The sequence below is a fragment of the Protopterus annectens genome, chromosome 2.part1 (assembly GCF_019279795.1).
Source record: "Protopterus annectens isolate FY-2018-M chromosome 2.part1, PAN1.0, whole genome shotgun sequence".
NCBI classification, from domain to species: Eukaryota; Metazoa; Chordata; order Ceratodontiformes; family Protopteridae; genus Protopterus; species Protopterus annectens.
This window is the reverse complement of record NC_056729.1, coordinates 640,525,090-640,547,782: the sequence shown is the minus strand read 5'-3', so window position 1 is coordinate 640,547,782 and position 22,693 is coordinate 640,525,090. Positions and strand designations below refer to the sequence as shown.

Here is a 22,693-nt window from a genome sequence, read left to right as displayed (position 1 = left end):
CTCACTTTGATGAGGATAACTACTTAAGACTGCTATTATGAACTAATTTGAATGTATCATATCTGCTGAGTAGGCTGCTTTAGTTCCATAAATGTCAAGAAAAATAAGAACAGATGAATGAAAAATGAGAAGAGTTGACTGCGTAATACTGCAGATCCTGTAACTCGCCTACATACCTGAAAACTAGCAGATTAATTAAACAACTACTCTTAATGGAAGGAGCTGGCTTGCATTGCAAAGTAAAGGCACCTGATCACTCCATCAGGGAATAAGCCCCATGGGTTTCCTGCAAAAAGGTAATGTCAATCAGCAGGAAAGCTATAGGCGAAGATTTGGACCAAAGTGTTGCTGATGAGTAGGGGAAGTTATATAAATACACCCCTGATTAAGTGTTTGCACTGTTAAATGTTAACAAACTCATCAAAGCCTGCTCAGTCGAGACAAACAAACTGAATAGGTATCCATTATCCTGGAGCACTACAGTTTATCAAGTTGTGTTTTGCTGTTTCTCAGAACATCATAAATCTAATCTAATATAATCTAATATAATATAATATAATATAATATAATACAATATAATATAATATAATATTGAGTTATTGATTTTGTCAACATTTTCATATATCATACGAAATTATGCTGTCATGTTTTGTCTTTAAGTTGTGAGACTTGGAGAAGGGGAAAGAGATGAATTTTCTGTTTTCTTTTTTCCTAGTTTCCTTTTTTAAGTTATTTGACCCCCAGAGTTAGCATGTATAGAGATCAGGGCTGTTATGTAGTGTAGAGTGCCTACATTACAGGTGTAGGAAAATAAAGTTCTACTTGTAAAAAACACTTAATGTTTTCTCTTTGGTGATATTATGGCTGCAAAAATTGGGAGTGCATTTCTTATATTTAGATTTTTTAGGTACAGCGTTCCCTGTCTTGATATAGCAAGACATGATTATTTGTATTAATGTATTAATGAGGATTTGTTACCTCAGGCTAGTTACAAAAGTTACAAGGCTTCAGCGGGTGCAGGGAGGTGATGCTTCCATGTAAAACTTCATTTGATTTATGCCCACATACTCTGTTGGTCTCAGCTGAATGATCTTCAGTAAGATAGTCATGACATAACTATGTTATATTTTCAAATGACTACGTCAGTGTATTACTTGTGGACATTAGTGGGACTGTGATAGGGTCACTGCACATGCGACAAAGTTGGCTAACAGAGGGGAAAAAGAAAGCCACCCTGGGGTCTCTGCACAATGATGCAGCACACCAGGCTGACTACTCGGAGCTGTAGCACTGATGTCAAAACACTGCAAAGTGTCAGCTACTCTCTCATTCTAAACATAGGGTATATACTTGGTTAAAAAATGGTAACTGACCTTAAAGATAAATTGAGACTGTAACAGCAAAGGTCTTAAAAGGGGAAGATCCATGATCAGAGGACTGTAGATCAAGCCTGGGGTGGGCAGTAAATCAGTTAGAAAAAGTTCTGAAAACATACAGGGCTCCTTAAAAAACCTAAAGAGCTCTGAAAGCATGCTTGGCCCCTTAGAAAAAACTTAGCAAAAACATCTTGTAACTACACAACACAGAAAGCAAGGGCTCAAGCTGCAGTTTACCACATTCTAGATATAATGACCAGAGGGCCATGTAAGACAGAGTACAACCTGTGAAGTCATGTGCAAATAAAAATAGAGCTAACCTTTTGCTGAACTCTCAGGATTTTCAATATGTTAATAGAGGAAGGTACTACTCTATGCAAACAGCACACAGATTCAGTGCTCGAGTGCAGTCACTCCCAAGTATAGAGTGGTACAGTGAGACACGATTACTAATCAAATCCTGAAAGGAAAAAAATCAAACAATAAGACCAGATCAGGGCCCCTCCAGAGGTGTAGAGGATTCCCATCTACTTCCTAAAAACAGTGGAATTAAATGATTACAGGTTGCAAAGAAAAGCAAGTTTTAAAATCCTACAACGGTTACTATAATGTGTTGTATATACTGAAATAAGAGCAAACTGTTATCTTCTTCTTCTTCTTTCAGCTTTTAGGGGTTAGGGGTCACCACAGCGGATCAGCTGTCCACTCATGATTGGCAGTGGAGTTTTACAGTGTTGAGTTGCCAGCCTGGCGCCCAACCTTCCACAGAAGGCACACACACGCACACAGTCATGCCTAGGGCCAATTTAGAGTGTCCAATCCACCTACAGCATGTCTTTGGGATGTGGGAGGAAACTGAAGCACCCGGAGGAAACCCACACAACCACAGGGAGGACATGCAGACTCCACACAGAAGGCACCCCAGCTGAGAATTGAACTGGAGAACCTCTTGCTGTGAGGCGACAAAGAGCAAAATGTTATAAGCTTCATAAATAGTACCTGTAAAATATTAGTGAGGAAAATAAAGGCAAAAAAGATATACACTACACCATAGTTAAGCAGCTACTATACATAAACCAAAACAGAGGATTTATCCTACATAATAAAAGTTTTGCACAGTTATAACACTGTGTGCAGCTTTCTCATTGCATGTTTTTCTGCATATCACTTTGATGCTGGACCCCATATTAAGCAGCTAGTCTATGGTTTGAGTTGCTAGATAATGGTATATCCTATAATTTGAGGAGGACACCGATTGAGGGTTGATAGAGAAATGAACAGATGGAATTATTACTTTATTTCAACATGCCTGATAAACATTATGAATAAAGTTTATAGGAATTCAGCATGGCTTGATTATGCTATGAGATACTTCCTTAGACTTTCAAAGGGTTAGCGCTGATGTTCCCAACCCAGTGATACAATATGTGGATCAAACCTCTGTAGATGTAAGCTTTTTTTTAAGTTGGTGCAACCGTAGAACATATATTACATGGGTTTAGGACACATGCTTGACTAGCATATGTCAGAATCACAAAACATCGAACACACATACACAAAAGTGCTTAACATGGAAAAGTGCTTCTGTGTATGTGTATTTCAAAAAAAATCTACGTTTCTGCAGGGGGGCTTCGCCCCCTGACCTCCACACCCCCTACTTTATTATTCTCACTCTGAGATCGCACTGTAGTCCGATCTACGAAACAGGCACACATACACGGAAGCGCTTGTCGATGTTAAGTGCTTTCGTGTATGTGTGTTCAATGTTTTGTGATTCGGACATATGCTAGTCGAGTATGTTTCTGGATCCCATATTACATATACCAATCCACCAAAGGTAAATGAATAGATAACTTGATCAATCGTTTTCAATAAAATGCCATCAATCTAAACAATGCACAAATAATTTTAACAAAGGGAACTATGGTATTTAACTACTGAATACAAATAAATGATAACAATGAGAAAACTGCATAAGAAAAAATAAAAATAAATCTAATTATATAAGGTAATGCACTGAAATGAAATTATTATATGTGGGGGTAAAGGATGAATGGAACAATATCTGTGAACCCAGTCCAATGATGTTAAGTTCAAAAATTAAAATAATCCTATTTTCAAACCACACACATATCCACACTCATATATCTATCTATCTATACATATATATATATATATATATATATATATATATATATATATATATATATATATATATATATATCTTAATGAAAATATATCAAGCAAAAGCCTTATAGATGCACATGCGTGCTTGTGAACTTAGACAAAGTCACCATAATGTATCAGCAAGCAGGTAGATACAGTATGCAGCTAACACCACAGTGATATCAACAAAGGTCAAAAATCCAACCACAGCACCTTTATCAAAGAAGCAATTATTTTTACATGGATGCAGCTGAGAATAATCTCTACCCTGTTCAAATAAGCAATTGGTTTTACATGGCTATAGTTATGAGAATGATTTTTAATATAGATAGATAAATAGCTAGCTAGATAGATAGATAGACAGACAGATAGACAGACAGACAGACAGACCGACAGACAGATATATAGATAGATAGATAGATAGATAGATAGATAGATAGATAGATAGATAGACAGACAGACAGACAGACAGACAGATAGATAGATAGATAGATAGATAGATAGATAGATAGATAGATAGAATTTCCATGTCAGTGATTTGGCTGCAGCTTTTGCATTCTTGTTAAAATTTTGGCTTATTTTCCACTACATTCAGATCTTTCCAAAGGTGTGTTTTTGGTCAGTCATTGGCTAAACTTTATACAGACCTGGGAAATAAAACATTAATTTGGGAAAATTAGTGTTTGTCAGTGACCAGTTGATAAATACTCAGAATGTTGTCACTGGAAGTTATTTATATACATGACTGACACTTGATCACAGTAAATACAGGGTTGGGAAATATGCCATTTCCCTGTTATTGTGCTCATGGGGTGTTGGGGTGCAGGGGGATAGGGCTTTCCCCTTGCAAAACTATGTCTTTTATTTTTAATTTTCACATTCAGAGATTATGTCTCACAGCACATGCAAATTGTTGTAATTTTTTATTATATTTTGTAGACTTTTTTCTTTTTTACTGTCAGTGTTTTAGTGTTTTGAATTAAGTAAGCATATCTGTGTGTGTGTGTGTGTGTGTGTGTGTGTGTGTGTGTGTGTGTGTGTGTGTGTGTGTGTGTGTGTGTGTGTGTGTGTGTGTTTGAGAATGTAGGGGATTCCCAAAATCAGGGGTTGCAGGGGATTGCCTCATAAAAAAGAAAATCATTTTTGTTTTTAATGATCTTGGGAGTATCACTATTTTCTGTAACAGCCTCCCGAGATTTTAGAAGTTTTGGAGTTAAATAATAATGTATTGAAATGACATGTAATTATTCATAGTAAACTCCTTTATTTGAGGCTACTTTAATTTCAGAAGTCATGTAAACAGTTAACATTCATTAGTATTTACAAGAAAACACACTTCTTAATCACATGATTGCTTTTATATGAAACGTGTGAAACAAATGTTTAACTGCCTCTATATTTTCTGATTTTAAAAGATGTGTTCTCTAGGTTGTCTATTAAAAATGGAATGTACCTTGAGGTTTTAAGACTATGAAGTCCATTTGCTACTAGGCTGTGATCAAACTAACATGCAGTTTTTTCTATGATAAAGTGTTGAACTGAAGGCTTATGTTCCCAAACTGTTAATACTTTGTGTGGACATTAAATAACACAAAACACTTGTCAAAGAAAAATTAGATTTTCCTATCATTGTAGTTAGATTTTCCTCTCTCAGTATAAATACCACTTTAGGTCTTCTGTGAGAAAGGATCATATTCACTGGGATCATGATGATTCAAAAAATGAAATAAATAAAGCAAATAAAATAAAAGAAGTACTAAACTCCCTTAAAACATTAAGGTAATCACACACAAGGGATCCAAATACCATGATAAATAGGTGGACTTGTATCACAGAGGATATGGAATCATGTTATTTTACATTTTCACAGTATTTTTTTTTTTTTTTTACCAAATATTTTATGAAACAGACAGACAATACAACGGTCAAACTTTATTGTATGTTATCATTTACCAGTACAAACAGTAAGACTCTACACTGAGAAAGTTCTCCTCAGCTGCTCTACTTTTTACGTAGGTTACAGTTCTTCTAAAAAAAACATTAGTTCTTACTCAAATCATACAAACTGTAGTACTGTTTTTAAGGTGCTTTTCTCCAAATTTGCAGAAGAAATACAAATAGTTGGATTGTTTGGGTAAAAAATAATCATTTATCTTTTCCGTAAGTAATAGTGATCCACGTGCTATCACATTACATAGCAGGGGGTGTGAAAGACAATGCCTTCAGAAAAATGCCCATTCGTGATCCTCTGTCACAGTTTTGTACATTTAAGAGGGGTGTTTAATAATTTGGGGAAGTCTTTTTACTGCATGGCCCCCATTTCAAAAGACTTGCTCTCAGTGTAAGTGGCCATTTACAGTGAGAGCTGGCTGAGCTGGCTGAGAGTAGGTGGTTTGGAATCTGGTCCCCGTAGTAAGCCTGCTTATAGATAGGCCTTACACAGAAGTAAATCACTTACACTAAGAGCAAGTCTCTCAGAATCAAGGCAGACTTACACTGACAGCAGGCCATTCTGAATCAGGGCAGAGTTACACCGAGAGCAACTCTTTGGAATCCAGCCTCATGTCTTACCTATTTTAATTGTATAGTTTGGCAGTGTCATATCTTATTTACATTCCTTCTAACAGGCATCGTAAGCAATAAGAACATAATCACTTTGGTGAAATGACACCATTTTAGTACATTTGCTTGAAAGTGCATTTATTTTAAGAGCTGTTTCTATAAATTTATGAAGTGGGCCAAACACATTAATACGATTCACTTTTAAACTAAAAAAGCATATTTCCTTGTCTCAGAGGTTGCAGGCAGCAGCAGTTTTTGCTTACAAATGTAATATTACTGTGGTAGATAAGGACTAGGTAGGCCCAATTAGTTGGCATTCTACCCATTAAATAAGGTGCCACCATTGCAAACTTGCATTTTGCTTCCTCCTTCTCATAACCAGCAGATGCACATCACCAAGGCAGTGTTTGTGCTGTGACCATCTAAATTCTTTTAAGGTTTTTGAACCTGTCATGTCTGTCATCACAGACTTGTTATTGAAATTAAAGAAACACTTTCTCACATCACATCCAAGTTATCTCCCCAAGATGCAACTGCTGGCCTAAACATTGCTTCTTCCTTTAAGGTATTTGGAAGTTTCCCTTAGATCAGTCTGCTTTCCTTTCCTTAAGGATATACAAAACATTCCTGTAGTTTCTTTCCCTACACCTTATGATGTAAGCCTAGGCCATTACTTTTCCCTTCCTCTGCACAATCTTCAGTTTATTTTGTTTTGTATATGAGGGGCCTCCAGCAAAGCACAAATTACTTTAGATGGGATCACACCATTCCTCCATGCTGAAGGATGACAACTTCCATTCCTTGGCAGTCTTCTTACACTGATTCAGTTCATCTGAAAAGATTGGCTGAAGATATCTTTCTACTTTTAGCATTAGAAGCATTTTAATATTCATTGTGCGCACACACACATCATATGTAAATAAACACATACATAAATGCATTTATAAACACACGCACACACACACACACACACACACACACACACACACACACACACACACACACACACACACACACACACACACACACACACACACTTTGAATGTTGTGACTGTGAGGTTGGAGGTTGCCTACACCTTCTAAAATGTACCCGGGGAACAGCAGTATAAGTCTATACAAAGACTTCTTCACAGAATTAATGTCACATGGCTGACTGCAACATCTGACATAGCTGAAATTCTCAGTAAAGTTAAAAATCCTTTGACTGGCAAGACTGCAACCTGACCTTCCCTAGAGAATTCAGGTTAGAGAGAAACCTTCAGAAATGAGAATAATGTGTGCAACTATACAAGGCAGCAATTCCTTATGGGAAATAACTACACAGGGGATTATCTCCCACCATCTTTTATTATGGAAGTTGGAAAGGTAATAACTTATCACATGGGCCTTTCTCCTGCAATGCACGTACATTTATGTGAATAAACACAAAGCAAACTAACAGTGTCTAACAAAAGGATACTGTAAACAACTAACAAATTACCTAGATGGAAATGCAGACAGTTTCCTGAAGGAATAGCTAGCAGTAATGATGAATAGCAGTCCATCATCTGCTTTAAAGACCACAGACTAGTATAACAAAACCCAAAACCACAGCAACTCAATTGACATGTTTTTTAAGCAACACAACAAAACATTCACCAGTCTCCAGGTGTAGGTTCCCTGATCCTTTTGCATCCTTTTCCGTTGGGAATATGACAAAACATTCACCCATCTCCTGGTATATGTTCCCTGATCCTTTCGCATCCTTCTCCTTTGGGAACAGGACAAAACATTCACATGTCCCCTGGTGTAGGTTCCTTGATCCGTTCACATCCTTCTCCTTCAGGAACATGACAAAACATTCACCTGCCTTTTGGTGTAGGTTCCCTGATCCTTTTGCATCATTCTCCTTTGGGAACAGGACAAAACATTCACATGTCCCCTGGTGTAGGTTCCTTGATCCGTTCACATCCTTCTCCTTCAGGAACATGACAAAACATTCACATGTCTCCTGGTGTAGGTTCCTTGATCCGTTCACATCCTTCTCCTTCAGGAACATTACAAAACATTCACCTGCCTTTTGGTGTAGGTTCCCTGATCCTTTTGCATCCTTCTCCTTTGAGAACACGACAAAACATTCACATGTCTCCTGGTGTAGGTTCCCTGATCCTTTTGCATCCTTCTCCTTTGAGAACACGACAAAACATTCCCACATCTCCTGATGTAGGTTCCCTGATCCTTTTGCATCCTTCTCCTTTGGGAACAGGACAAAACATTCCCACATCTCCTGATGTAGGTTCCCTGATCCTTTTGCATCCTTCTCCTTTGGGAACAGAACAAAACATTCACATGTCTCCTGATGTAGGTTCCCTGATCCTTTTGCATCCTTCTCCTTTGAGAACACAACAAAACATTCCCACATCTCCTGATGTAGGTTCCCTGATCCTTTTGCATCCTTCTCCTTTGAGAACACAACAAAACATTCACATGTCTCCTAATGTAGGTTCCCTGATCCTTTTGCATCCTTCTCCTTTGGGAAAATGACAAAACATTCACCCATCTCCTGGTGTATGTTCCCTGATCCTTTTGCATCCTTCTCTTTTGGGAACACATCCTAGTTATGGTGCTGCCTACACCAATTCTTCAGCATCATTTCACAGCAAGATGAAAGCATCCAAAACATTTCAGAATTCTTCTCTATCCAACTCACATCTAAAACATTTGTTCTTTGCTTGCACTATATCTGGTACTCATCATGATTTTTGCATTCATGCTTTTTACTGAGTGTTTGCCCTTTTTCATATGAAGCCTGAGGCAGTGTTTATACTAACAGAGGAAAAATAAAATTACAAAATATTTATAAATCTCTTAAAAACTGCTGAGCTGCTACACCTTGAATACAATTTACTAATAGGATTTCAAATTATATAATATTCTTTTCTTCCAAATGGGGTTTAGCAATTAGTTTCAGTCCATGTGTGTGTGTGTGTGTGTGTGTGTGTGTGTGTGTGTGTGTGTGTGTGTGTGTGTGTGTGTGTGTGTGTGTAATCTACACCACAGTGTATACATTAATAAAATATATTTTTATTATTACATTATTTTTTAATTTGTAATGGTTATAAATTTTGTTAAAAGACTTTATTTTTCCAACAATGTCTGGCTGACTATTATTTATTTATCTGTTTTTGTTTAAGCCACATGCACTGTCTAAGGATGAGGAAACTGCACTTGTAGGAGAAGGGGCTATATTCTGCTGATCAGAATTTTAGAAACCCTGGTGACACCCAACAACTTATGCATAGATTGTGTTAAATAATTTCCAATCTACTATCACATGAAACATACCAAGCCAAAGTCAAGAACATATTTATATTCAAAATTATAATATGAGCTCCCTATAATCTCACTTCTCTCTGCAGGGAACACACAATCAATTCTTATTACACTCTATTAAGAATAAAATGTGCCACTTTGCATATTTTGCAAGTCCACTTACACATCATTGTGAGCTCCTAGACAAGCTCACTTAGCTACCAATTAGTGCCATCACCACATTACTATGCAACACCGTACTATATAAGGTACTACAGTTGCAACACTGCCCAGCCCTACATAGTAAATGAGTAGTCAGGATTGCACCTTACTCCTTCAGTAGTAACAATGACATTTCACATCTGTTAATTAGAACCCTCTTTGGACTGGCCATCAGTTAAAACTTAAGGAATACTTCTGAAAGACAAATACCTGAAATTCTTTTAAGGGTGATGATAACATGCATCAACCATATGCACCCAGCATGGACCACATAGCTAACAAGTTGTGCTCTGTTTCTAATTAACACATGCATATACACTGTCAGCCTACCAACTACTCTTTGTAAACGCCCTGTACATACATCCTTGCCTGCATATGCCTATTTTGTATACTACAGCCTAGTTTCTATAATTAGACATTGCCACTTGTTTCTGAATCACCCATACACTTTACTTTTAGCTAACCATGAATAATGTTGCGCCATTACTCTCAGCTGTCCAGAATTTTGCAGGTGGTCCTTGATTTTGTCTCATATTTTCCACATCCCTCACAGGATTTTGATTTACTGGTAAATTACTGAGAATTACAGTCAATCAGCAATATCAGACATTAGCTCTGTCTCTCTTAATCCCTCCTAAAACTGATAACTTTTGGGAAAAGTTAGTGAATTAAACTTAACAAATAATGACAATAATCAGAGTTATAGACTTCTTTTACTTCGGAAAATGTATATTAATTCACATTCAAATGGACACAAACATCCTACCATTATTAAGTCAGCTGGCTGCAGCTACACCATTAACATTTGATGTGCTCGAACTTAGGGTAAGTTGTCTAACCTAAGGAGTTCTGGGGGTAAATTAATCAGAAGTAAACAGAGCTATAGTTGAAAAATAAAAGAATGCACAGAATGGATATGAATCATTACATGAAACAAGTACTTGGATTAGAGGGCATTTATAAGGCAGCATATATCTATCTGCTAAGATTTTTACTGTTGTAGTTTTAATACAACATGGCAGTTTACCAGTTTCTGCCACCGTGAGCTACAGTACTCAAGGTATGAATCCTTCCTTCTCCACTTGCAAACTATGACTGTGAACAAATCACTTAACCAGAGAGTGCTCTAAAGTTTGACCTGGAAAACAGGCACACTTATTGACTTTACTCGATTAACAGAATTAAAAAAAATTAGCATCCTCTAAGCTTAGATGATCTGAAAGTGGACTGCATCCTTGAGGTTTACCACAATTTTTTTTTGACAGGTGACACACAGAAAAACTAAAACTTTTTTTTTATTTCGACCGTAAACACTACTAACATATTTACAGTACATATTAAAACATATTTACAACCTAAATATACACCAAAACCAAGTGAGTTGAGCAGCCTTCTTATATCCCCTTCCCTTTCCTCATAATAGTTGCTTTAGGACCGTTTCAGGGTGCAACTGTTGAATTCCAGGAGACTTTTTATACACACTGGGTAGTTTATATGTCAATTACCCCCCAAAATACACACACACACACACAAATACACACACACACACACACACACATTCCCGAGCCCCAGCCCAACAATATTAGTCTGGTAATGTGAAGCAGAAAGAACATGAATTATGGAAAAGGGGTTCATTCATATTGGAGTTATGACAGTTAATGTACACCATTTTGTTACAAAATCAAAACTAAAAGTGCACAGTGGAACAACAGACGCAAGCCCTCACTATGTGGAACAAAGGGGGAAAATGAGGGACATTAACAACTTCAGTTAGGAAACTTAACTGTTTCTTCTTAGTTATAAAAATGTTAATTAATCTGATAAAGTGCAATGTTTTACTCTTATTGTTTGTGGAGTCAAGTCATAATGAAAGAAAGATTGAACAGTGCGGGGTATAATGTTTTATGACTCAAAAATGCATTTCTTCTAACTTTTGAGACGTATGTGGTCAGCCATGCTTTTCATATTTCTAGACAGACTACTAAACATACCTCTCAATCTCTTAAAGTAAGAAATTTGGACAAAGCCATGGAAAAGTGATACAAATAGGGACAATTTTTAAATATTGCTCTTATAAACTTAGAAAGTTGATAGAATAACAGGTTTTGCATTAGCATGAATTTTCTGAAGGGTATGAAGTCTAAAACTCAAATGTCTGTCATTATTTTCAAACTCTAGTCTTTAATGATTTGCCACAAATTTGCCAGAATTTTATGAAAACGGACCAAAAATATAAGGCAAAAATCTGGACATTCTGCAAAAATCTGTACATTTGAGAGGTATGCACTAAGATTTTAGAAGAGTTTGAATAATTAAATACACATTAAATACTGACGTATAAAAATGCTACTCAAAAAGGAGGATTAGGCACACAAGTCATGTAGCACAAAAGTGTCGTTTGAGCCATTTTAGAGACATGTCTTACACACCTGATGGAACTATTACACAGACCTTTTGCTTCACACATATCTTACACAGCAAATACATGCACACACAGAAATACATATTACAAACATACATACATGCATAAATACTGTGGCATGAACTCCAGCCAGATATTATAAAATAAGAAGAAAGTGACTGAACCAGTAGGCATTATCCCACTGGAGGTTCAACGACAATAGCAAAAAGAAAAAAAACGGAAGGCTAACACAATGTCAGATACAGGCAAATACCCTAGAAATATCAACATGTACAACTCTACATCATTTAACAAACAACTACTTTAAAATGCCTACAGAATACTGTAATTACAGAGGTGCAGAATGATGCATATAGTCAGCTTCATATATTAATGAGCTTACTGCATATGACTTACACAGAGCGATCTTAATGAATTACCTACTGCATATGTTCAAGGGGGAACTAGTCTGACTTTCTGTATTGCAAAGGTCAAGAAAGAAAGAAAGAGAAAAAAATGAATGCAGTAGTAAAGACAAATGCAGAACCACTTGTGGACACGAGTACACATTTCATTGGTTCATGTATATGGAACATTAATAAAATATGTTGTTAAAAAAGACAGTGATTATTAGTATCAATTAATTTAGCAAAGGAGTAGGGGTTCAGTTGATAGCAAGGACACTTTTTTTTTTACTTTGTAGCTCCTATTCCAGAAATCACATTTTTGTCATTCAAATGAGTTGGCTGTCAATTCTCTAGGCAGTGTTCAATATTTAGGCGGGTTTATGTGTGTGTGTGTGTGTGACAGGTAGAGAGATATCACTCCCTCTCTCAATATATATGAATATACATATATAGAGAGAGAGGTATAGTGTAGTGTGATTTATTAGGCATTTATTACACATAGCTTTTCTTGAATGGTGCATGTATGTGTATATAAGTGTAAGTGCATGTGCATGAATATATATATATATATATATATATACATGCAGCCAAACACACAAGCACAAAAATAATTTTCAAACACGTAACAAAAATGCAGGATTCACACAAAAGCTTCAGAATGAACAAATGCCTTGGGCGGTAAGCATTACCAATGGAATTGGGTATCTTTCCTTTGTAGGTGTAGGTGTGTGCTTGTGTTTGATTATGTTCATGCTGGACAGCAAAACAAAGATCCCCGTTATTGTTCCCAGCGTTGTAGAAGTTGATTATATCTCAGATCATGCTGTGGTTTAGTTTTGTTTTCCAAAAGGCAACAATGTGAGTTTTATTTTTGTTTTACGCGTTTTCTTTTTCGCCTAGGCTGTTTGACCTTGCTATTGTTATATACAGACATCGTAGTGTGTGCTCCGTCATACGAGGTGTAGAGGACGCATGCCCCTCCCTCAAAAAAAAAGGAAAAAAGAAAAAAAAAATGTTTACAAGTGTACTCTAATCTTTTGAATGAGTCTTACAGCTTAGGGATACGCTGGTTTTAAATATCTATGCGGGGAATAATTACAGTATGTTGTCCGCACGTGCGCAGAGGGATATTATAACTGTGTCCCAGTGCCCCTCTCCCCATCTCGAATTATAATAGGTGATTTGGTGAGTACAGGACAGCCACACCCACACGCATACCTCTCAAGTGTACCTTATTATGAGGAAGGAAGGTTCCTCATTTTTGGGTCTTAAAAAGTCTTGTGTTCCTCGCTGTTCTACACAGAAAAGATGTGTCACATATTCGGCGTTTGGGCTATTTTTCTTTGATATTCACTGTATATAATACTGAATCATACTAGTTCATTAAAATAACCTTTTATAAGTATAAAATACCACGTGCCATAGCTCACAATGAATCGGGCAAAACCCCTAAAAAGCAAGGGCAAAGCCAGAAGTAATCAGGCCAGTCAGAGACATTTTTAAATTAATTGCAGTGTTAACTTGAGACGTTAACAGAATAAAGGAGTGTAAATTAGTATACATTTCTGAAGTAAAATAACTACATAACTAATTATGATCATTATTTATTAAACTGAGCTCGCCACCTTTTCTCCAAAAGTTGTCAATTTTATGAGGGATTAATAGAGACAGAGCTAAAATCTGAGTCAAAATCAGGGCCCGTTCAGAGGTACATAATTCTGTGAACTTCCTAACTGGTGCAGTTGGTAGTAAGCTTTAGAGTGTTCCACAATTTGCATGTTTGTTAATCTTTATGAGATGTTGTGTTCCTCATTTTGAGATGGAAGGTAAGAACTGTGACACAGCTCCAATCCTAACACATACTTACATGTTACTCAGATGTTTTAAAATACAAAAACAAGTTAATACGGACGTCTTAAATAGATTATTCAAACACAAATTATTGACTTTTTGCGGCACAAAACAGATTGTCAGCCAAAGCACAAATTTTAGTTAAAAAAATATATTTGTTAAAAAATGAAGTCCTTTCATGTTGTCGTGTCTTGTTATGTTTTATATATATATATATATATATATATATATATATATATATATATATATATATATATATATATATATATATATATATATATATATATATATATATATTATTTTTAAACACTTTAAAGCCTGTGATTTGCTTTTCTCCTAAGGTATGACATTGCTCGCCATTTCTCCAATGCCCTCCCTTCAGAATTAGAAATGACGTAGATGAACGTCATTCTGTGCAGCAACATCCCTCCTCTTTTGTCACGAACCAAATACTTCTACGTTTTAACTTAATTAAGGGTATAATTCTCATTATTTTCTACAGTGTTAAAATAGCGTGTGGAAAATATAATAAAGGTTCGGGGTTTGTTTACCCCGAATCGAGATGGTGATACACAAACTGACTGATTTAATTTTGTGGGCCATTTTAGTAATTTGCGAGACAAAAATACGGACATGTGGGAAACATTTTAAGTACAGTTCTTTTATTATTGCGCTGCGAGACTGTTGACCTAATTAACTTGTTGGCAAGATAAAGCCGATTTAAAAAGAGTCCAACACATTCCCCTTTCCATCATCGCTAATCCAGGGTGTACTTAATGCATGCTACATACAATTAATTGCAATGGAGCTGCAAATACGAACTCATATCAGGAAATTCGAGTTTATTCTGGCCTTCTGTACAAGAGCAAAATGTTCCTCGATCGGATGGAATTCATTCTGAAAATGAGAGCAGTATCTGCCTAAATTATACACTTTATCTCTTCTATCTCTTGTACAGCTATTATGATTAGTGTGTTTAAGCTTCTGTATATGTCCTACTTTGTCAATCCTGTATAGAGTATTTGGTTTTGCAAGCAGAACAGTTTATCAAACAAATAAACGTTAACTTTCAGGAATGAGGTAGAACAGTTTAGCAAATATTGTTTTCCCTTTGATAGAGTGACTTTTTAAATTACAACAGTTTTTTTTTTTTTGAGGGGGGCTGTACCCCACACCTTACTGCCTAAGTTAAACAACTCTGGAGCTCCACCAATCTAGGGAACAGGATTAGTATTCAATGTGTGGGTAAACAGGGAGAGAAAATGTTGGGTCTCTGATTCCATGACTCTCTCTCCTATTCCTTATTAAAATGTGTTAATTGGAGTACGGGATTCACAAGGACAATTTTCAGGACAGAAAATATAAAGTAGTCCTAACTAATAAGTTACAGATTAAATGAGAAAAGAACTGAGAAGATAAATATTATGAGAAGCATTTGTAATTAAACAGTATTTTGCACAACTGGAAATAAATGTGGCCTTCCATTTTGGCATATGCCCAGTACTACTCCCCTAAAAACGATTATTAGAAAATGCCTCCCCTCACCCCATATAAATAGGTGAGGGGGCGTGTGCCTAATAAAGCCAGTGAAGTATAGACAATAATAAAAATAGCAACTGTCTTAGAAACCTCACCTAAGACCCACGATTTCAAGTTACTTTTGTTTTACTTTGAAGCAAACAACAGTACTTGCTTCTTATTACGGCAAAGTGGTAAATTGCCAGAAGTTAAATGTAATAAGGAACCTGCGTTAAAGCTCATGTCTGGGGAGGGTGTAGTTGCTTTCTAATAAACTTTTTGTAATACTTTAGAGCCACGGTCTGTGATAAAATGCGGTATTTAGGAAGTAGTTATTTTAAATGAGTGATTTAACGTTAAAGGGACAGAAGCGCTAAATACGTTTTACACATTTATCTTGCTAGGCAGTGGTGCTTCGTTAGTTTCTGCATATTTAAAATGTTAACGAGTTTCATGGTTATTACTCAAAAATAAAAAAAATAGAGAAAGCGTATGTTTATACCAGTCATTGATACGGTTTCTTGGCTATTTAAAAAGTCATAGAATTCATGTTAACAACTTGATGTAGAAAATGAAAATAATATTAGTAATAATAAAGGTTATTACCCCAGCTCTGTGCATATTAATTTATGTCTACGAACCAGGCAACATAGTTACAAAACAATAACAATAGTAACACTATAATGTAGAATGATTTTTGCATCGAAAGTACCAACCCTTGTAAATTAAACTGTAGTAGTGTCTGTCCATCTGGTAGAAAACATGGCATAAAACAACATAGCGCTGCAAACCAACACACATACACACAGAGCCGAGGACAACATTTTATGCACTGCTTACCGATATTAGCGTGCCTCACTTGTCCAGCTGCTCCCCGGTTCTGGAAGTTGTGGAGCATGCTGCTGTCAAACGGAGCAGCGGCCCAAGCGGTGCTCATGTCAGGACTCATATACGGTGGATAGTGGCTAGGATATGCCCCACTCAGCCCCCTGCTGTACTGGTCCCTACTGTTTGCAGGTATTGCTAGGGGGCTGGTGTACGGTGTTGTGTCCCTTGATGAGGCGGTTGCTGTGATGGGAGGACTCGAGGAGAAGGCAAACCTTGGAGATACAGGCGGGTGAGAGGTACCATGGGTATAAACAGCTGAGTCCACTCCTGGTTGCGCCCATACTGAGTGACTGGACACCGGGCTAGCCTGCTGGGAGGAGCTGCCTGACTGGAGATAAGGGAGACTGGGGATCATGCTGCTAACCCTGGTGGTTGGTACATAAACTGGGGATGTTGCCGTGGCAGTATGCATGAAACTCCCTGCACCCTCATACGAAGGAGGACCATGGCTAGCCGCCATTGCTAAACTTTGATACATACTGGCCTTTCAAAACACAAAAATCAACGTGTACACTCCTAAGATGTGCAATATAAGTCTTTGCCACTCCAATGTGTCCACGATTTGTCAATACACTTCAATCCAACTGTGCCATGTTAGCCAGAATAATATTTCCAAAATTAAATCAGCTCCAATTGCTGGAGGAAATGCGTCTATCGATTAAAGTCAAACAATATTCCAGTTATAGGCCTGCATTTATAGAGCTTAGGTAAACCGGGGAAGACTTAAAGACTCGTTGTGATCGATGCAAACCAGCTGATGAGAGGTGCTGTGGACTGCAGATAAGCAGGCAGTGTCGCCAATATTCGGCAGTTTCAGGTTCTAATACTGAAGTTCCCCTTGATCTTGCAGTACCAGGAAATCTGTAATGAAAATTAGACATTCGCATTTAACACCTTAAACGCAGACAGCATATTACAAAAAAAGATCATGCCATGTGTCCTTTCCTGACTGACAGAATAGTAGTTATCCCATCAAAGGTCTGCTGGTGAAATACCACTACTGGCGAGATCTACCTCCTTCCTCTACACCTTATGTTACATAATCAGTAGGGGTTCCATTTAATCTTAATCAAAATCATGGTGAAATCAGAGGAATGGAGTCTGGATACTGTAAATCACATTAGTGTCACTTGTCAGACAGTCAGTCGTCACCCCTACCTCTAGCAATGCAATACTTTAGTGTTCTTGTTCATTTTTTTCTCCGCTGAGTTCTGATTTGTTGGGGCTGTCGGTACATACAAGAGGTTACTGTTCAAATACATTTTGCACAGAATGCAACTGAAACGTTCTTCAAATGATTTTCAGATTAATTTCTTTGATTAGCATCGAGAGAGATCTGTATACATCGCAATTAAATTAAAACGCCATTCATGACCCTCCGCAGTTTCTGATTTTGTTTCAAATTTAGTTTTGTCTATTTTAAACCCTCCTAAAACTGATAATTTCGGAAAAAAAGTGTGACGGATTATACTAAATAAATAATTATAGTAATACAGAGGTGTTTTACTTCAGAAATTGCCCATCAATTCACATTTTTTCTCCCATTTCAAGTCACTACTATTAATATTTTAAAAAGTACCACGTTGTCCATGGTTCTGGAGTTAAGCACACGTGGCAATTTGCTTATGCATAACAAAGACAATCCAAATAAGCGAAACACGGTACGTATTTTAATGTGTGTGTGTGTGTGTGTGTGTGTGTGTGTGTGTGTGTGTGCGCGCGCGCGCGTGTAAATCATACACCACAGAAAAGTTACATTTAAAGAATATTTGCAAACTCATTAAAAGCTACAATGGCACATGCCAATACCTCTATTACTTTTTGTGTATAACTCATTACACAAACACAAAACACACACTTGCAAGACGCGTGGCATTTTCTCTGGAGAAGTAGTTTGGCGTTCATAACAGGAACAGATACACCAGTTTACATTTTTCTTAACCTTGTACTGTCTGAAATTATGGCAGGTTACATTATCTTCCTTTAGCTGCTATCTTTAAACAAATCATTAATGCTGAAGTAATAACGTACATTGTCAAAAGACAATGTTGGAATCTTACCCGGACTAGCTACATTCATCCATCTGAATTTTCATTATTCTACGAAAAATAGGGTTGCCACCTTTTCAAATCCCCATAGTTGGACATTTTTTGGTACAAACGTCAGATTTTCCATGCCAAAACATACCCACGGCCAGTACAAAGGACAGAACTTCACTTTTTTTGCTTGAATAAAAGCTTATTCTAGTAGCATTTTAGTTGCTTGTTCTGTTTCTTATAACATTTGGGTATTTCAGATACAGAATAACTGTTTTATGCAACTATTACATAAAATATAGGAAATAACTTTGTCCTAAAATCTCAGGACATTTGCCATTTTTACAATATTTTGGCAGGACACAACTGCCCAAAGAGGGATTGTCCCTCGCTAAGTGGAACAGGTGGTAACCCTAACGAAAAACTACCCCGATCACTGGTAAACTCAACACTGTGCGTCTACACAAACTATGTACTCTACCCCCCACTAACTGGTAAGAATAGCAGGGATATTTTGCTGTATTCAGCTTCCTGTATATTTCTATAGTTGCTATCACAGTAATTAGTTATTGTCATCCACCACTGTTGCAAATGCCCCGTCATGAAGAAGTGTGTGTGTGTGTGTGTGTGTGTGTGTGTGTGTGTGTGTGTGTGCGAACCTTTACTTCAGACGAGTACCTAAGTGTACATGCAGGTTACTGTTTCTAGCTGGACTAATGCAGTTCAGAAGGAGAAGCATGTTCCCTTCTTTCTGAGTTGTTTATATCACTTTATCACGTGAACGTACGGACTTATTTTATAAACTTAGTAAAAAGCTGCATTAATAATAATAATAACAACAATAATAATAGTCATAATATCAACAGCAACAAAATAACATACACATGTGACTTGCGAAGCTTCTGTCTGTCCTTTGCCATCTGGTCTATAGAGCCCATTTACAACAAGCAAGGAATATAAACAAGTACAACTTCAATCTTTTTAGTAGAAATATCTTACAACTCATTTCAAAAAAGCATATTTTGGAAGACAGTTTGAATTGCTATCAAATGAGGTAATTACATGAATGTGTAAGACAATAAAAGTCAACATACAGTAAGCATAACCATCTTTAAAACGTAGACGAAAAAGCTTCTAATTTACAGGGCGGAAATAAGAATTATTTTTCTTTTCCCTTAAGGTAGGTATGTATAAAAATAAACAACTACATTGTCGGATTTCTCGAGCAAACCAATTTGAATTCAACCGATATATTCAGAACATATCTCTCAGGTTCCTTGCTCAAGAATCAGAGACAAAGCCAGAAATAATTGGGGGAGGGTAAAGGCCCTAAATATGGAGATTTTTTAGATGTTTAAATATTACTCTAATTACTTGTTTATGATGTTGAATGGATGTCAGTGTGTGTGTGTGTGTGGGGGGGCTTGACTGTCACAACTTTCAACATCTTTGCACAAGAATTCTGGACAAAGCCAAAAGTAATGGAGGGATAAACGGCCACATTCAGTGACAATTGTAAAATATTACTCTAATTCCGTTGAAAGTTAATAGAACAACACATTTTGAACCGTCGTCCAACGTGCATTTTTTTAAGTAAAGAAAGTTATGAAATTCTAATGGCTGACATTATTTGCTGACTGTAGTCCTCCTCGGCGAATTAACAGAAAAACAAAATATGAGGGAAGAGGCAACATCTGGTACGTTTTGCAAAATCGATGCTAGTTCAAATGTACGATTCAGAACAGGAATCGCAAACATAGCTCTCAACCTTCCATCTCCAAAATGAGGAACACTGCCTCTCACAACGTAGAACAAAAAGGCAAACTGTGGGACATTTACTACCAGCTCACTAACAACTTCAACTAGGAAACTCATAGAATGGTTAAATGTGCTATTTTACTTACATAATAGTTTGTTTAACGAAATAACACGCTTCAGTTCTATTTACCATTGATATCAGTTAAAAATTGCTAATACTGAATCAGTGACAGACCCTTTCAATGTGGAACTTCGAGGAATCTGAACATTTTAAGACCTTCCCAAATGAGGAACGTTCCCTGTAATTAGGTACATTTGAGTGGTAAGAACACGGTTTTACACAACTCTGTATCAATGGACTGTTTTCCCAAGAAGAGTTTGCCTTTTAGCAGAATGCATTATCTGATGTGACACTCACTCATTCAACTGCATGTTTCTTAGGTTTCCTGCAAATAGGGTTACCACCTGTCCCACTTTGCGAGGGACAGTCCCTTTTTGGACAGTTGTGTCCTGACAAAAAATATTAAAAATGGCAAATGTCCTGAGAGTGTAGGACATAATTATTTCCTATATTTTATGTAATAGTTGCATAAACAGTTATTTTGTATCTAAAATACCTAAATGTTATAAGAAACAGAATAAGCAACTAAAATGCTACAAGAATAAGCTTTTATTTAGGCAAAAAAGTTAAGTTCTATCCTTTGTACTGACCGTGGGTATGTGTCGGCCTGTAAAATCTGATGTTTGCACCGAAAATGTCCCACTTTGGCCATTTGAAAAGGTGGCAACCCTACCTGCAAATGTTTTTTGAACGTGTACTTAATATCGAAGAAAGCACAGAATATTTTCCAGAGTAGTGCACCCAACCCAGCAACATGGGATGATTCTAACTGTACACGGTATCAAAAACGAAAATATCATTTTGATGCAAAATTGTTTGATCGGTTTCTCCCAAAATATGTAACATAGAGCTGTGTGAAGTGAGGCTGTGGGCTCTGATCAGCTGGGGGCCTCGGTGACCGTGGTAGTGTTTGATTGCTGTTTTAGGTAGGACAAATTGTGTGAGTGTGTGAGAGCGCTTGTTGGGTGAGGGCAGAAAAGCTGCGTACAAATTCACCATTTTTAATTTCCCAGTGGAGGGAGAACATACGTTCTAGCCTTCTCCATTTCCGGGTGAGCAAACTTTCAAAAATACATATCCGTAGCTCCAACCTCTTAATTACAGAATCATAGACACCATCAAATGCACCTGTTCACAAATGAACAAAAAAATAAATGTTTATCACTAATAAAGAGTTACATTCATGGCTGTCAGCGTCTTGGGAAAATAATTTTTGTACAAAACAAAAAAAAAAAAGAGAGTCCAAAATACAGACAAACATAGAAAGTTATTAAAATAATTGTTTTTGCATCATTAACATGCATTTTCTGATTAATTTAAAGTTTGAAAATCAGATATCAAGTGTTATTTGGTGACCGCTATCCACAGAGATTTGTCAGAAAATCACAACTTTATTTATAAAGAAAGTCCAAAGTATGAAGTAAAACCATGGACGTCCTGCACATTTCTGGACACTTGAACTACTTTTCAACGGTACCTCAAAATGAGGAATGGTCCTCATTTGAGTCTTGCACAGTCCATGATCCACGCTATCCCACATTGATTGGGTCTGTCACTAATTTATAGTCAAAAAATGTTCTAACCAATACCCATGATAAACAATACTTAATCATATTAATTCATCAAAAGAACGTTTTATTAGTATAAAGTAGTACATTTTAAGCACGCTGTGACCGTCTTAGTTGAGGATGTCCCCAATTTTGGCCGTTTGTTCTACATTATGAGTGATAGTGTTCCATATTTCAAACATGGAAGGTTTCATAATAATAATCGATAGAAACATAGCTAGACAAACAGAATGCGTTTTTTTATAAACATTAATACTACCAACTACATTCCTGACAAAATTAATTAATACGCATTTTCTAAAGGGAAGTCTGTACTTTCAAGCAATCACCTTTATAAAAGGAACTGTCATATTTTTGGGCCAAAATTATGGACATACTAAAAGCAAGAAAAGAGGTACAAGGCACCTTCAAAAACAGCTAAACGTCAATAATATACTGCATCTCAGCTTTGACAGTAATATTCAGCAAATCGGTGGGCAGTACTAAACATTTAGCAAATATATTTCAAAATTATTTTCTTTAGTAATT

At 36.7% G+C, this 22,693-nt stretch overlaps 1 protein-coding gene across 2 annotated transcripts in view; it reads right to left on the bottom strand.

Moving 5' to 3' along the window:
• GATA4 (GATA binding protein 4) overlaps positions 1 to 22,693 on the bottom strand; it is a 427,254-nt gene that overhangs the window by 403,029 nt on the left and 1,532 nt on the right. For both annotated transcript variants that reach the window (XM_044062377.1, XM_044062378.1), the window contains exon 2: positions 16,635 to 17,543. In XM_044062377.1, coding sequence (XP_043918312.1) covers positions 16,635 to 17,160 — 526 coding nt within the window. In that variant the 5' untranslated portion in view covers positions 17,161 to 17,543. The remainder of the gene's footprint in view (positions 1 to 16,634; positions 17,544 to 22,693) is intronic.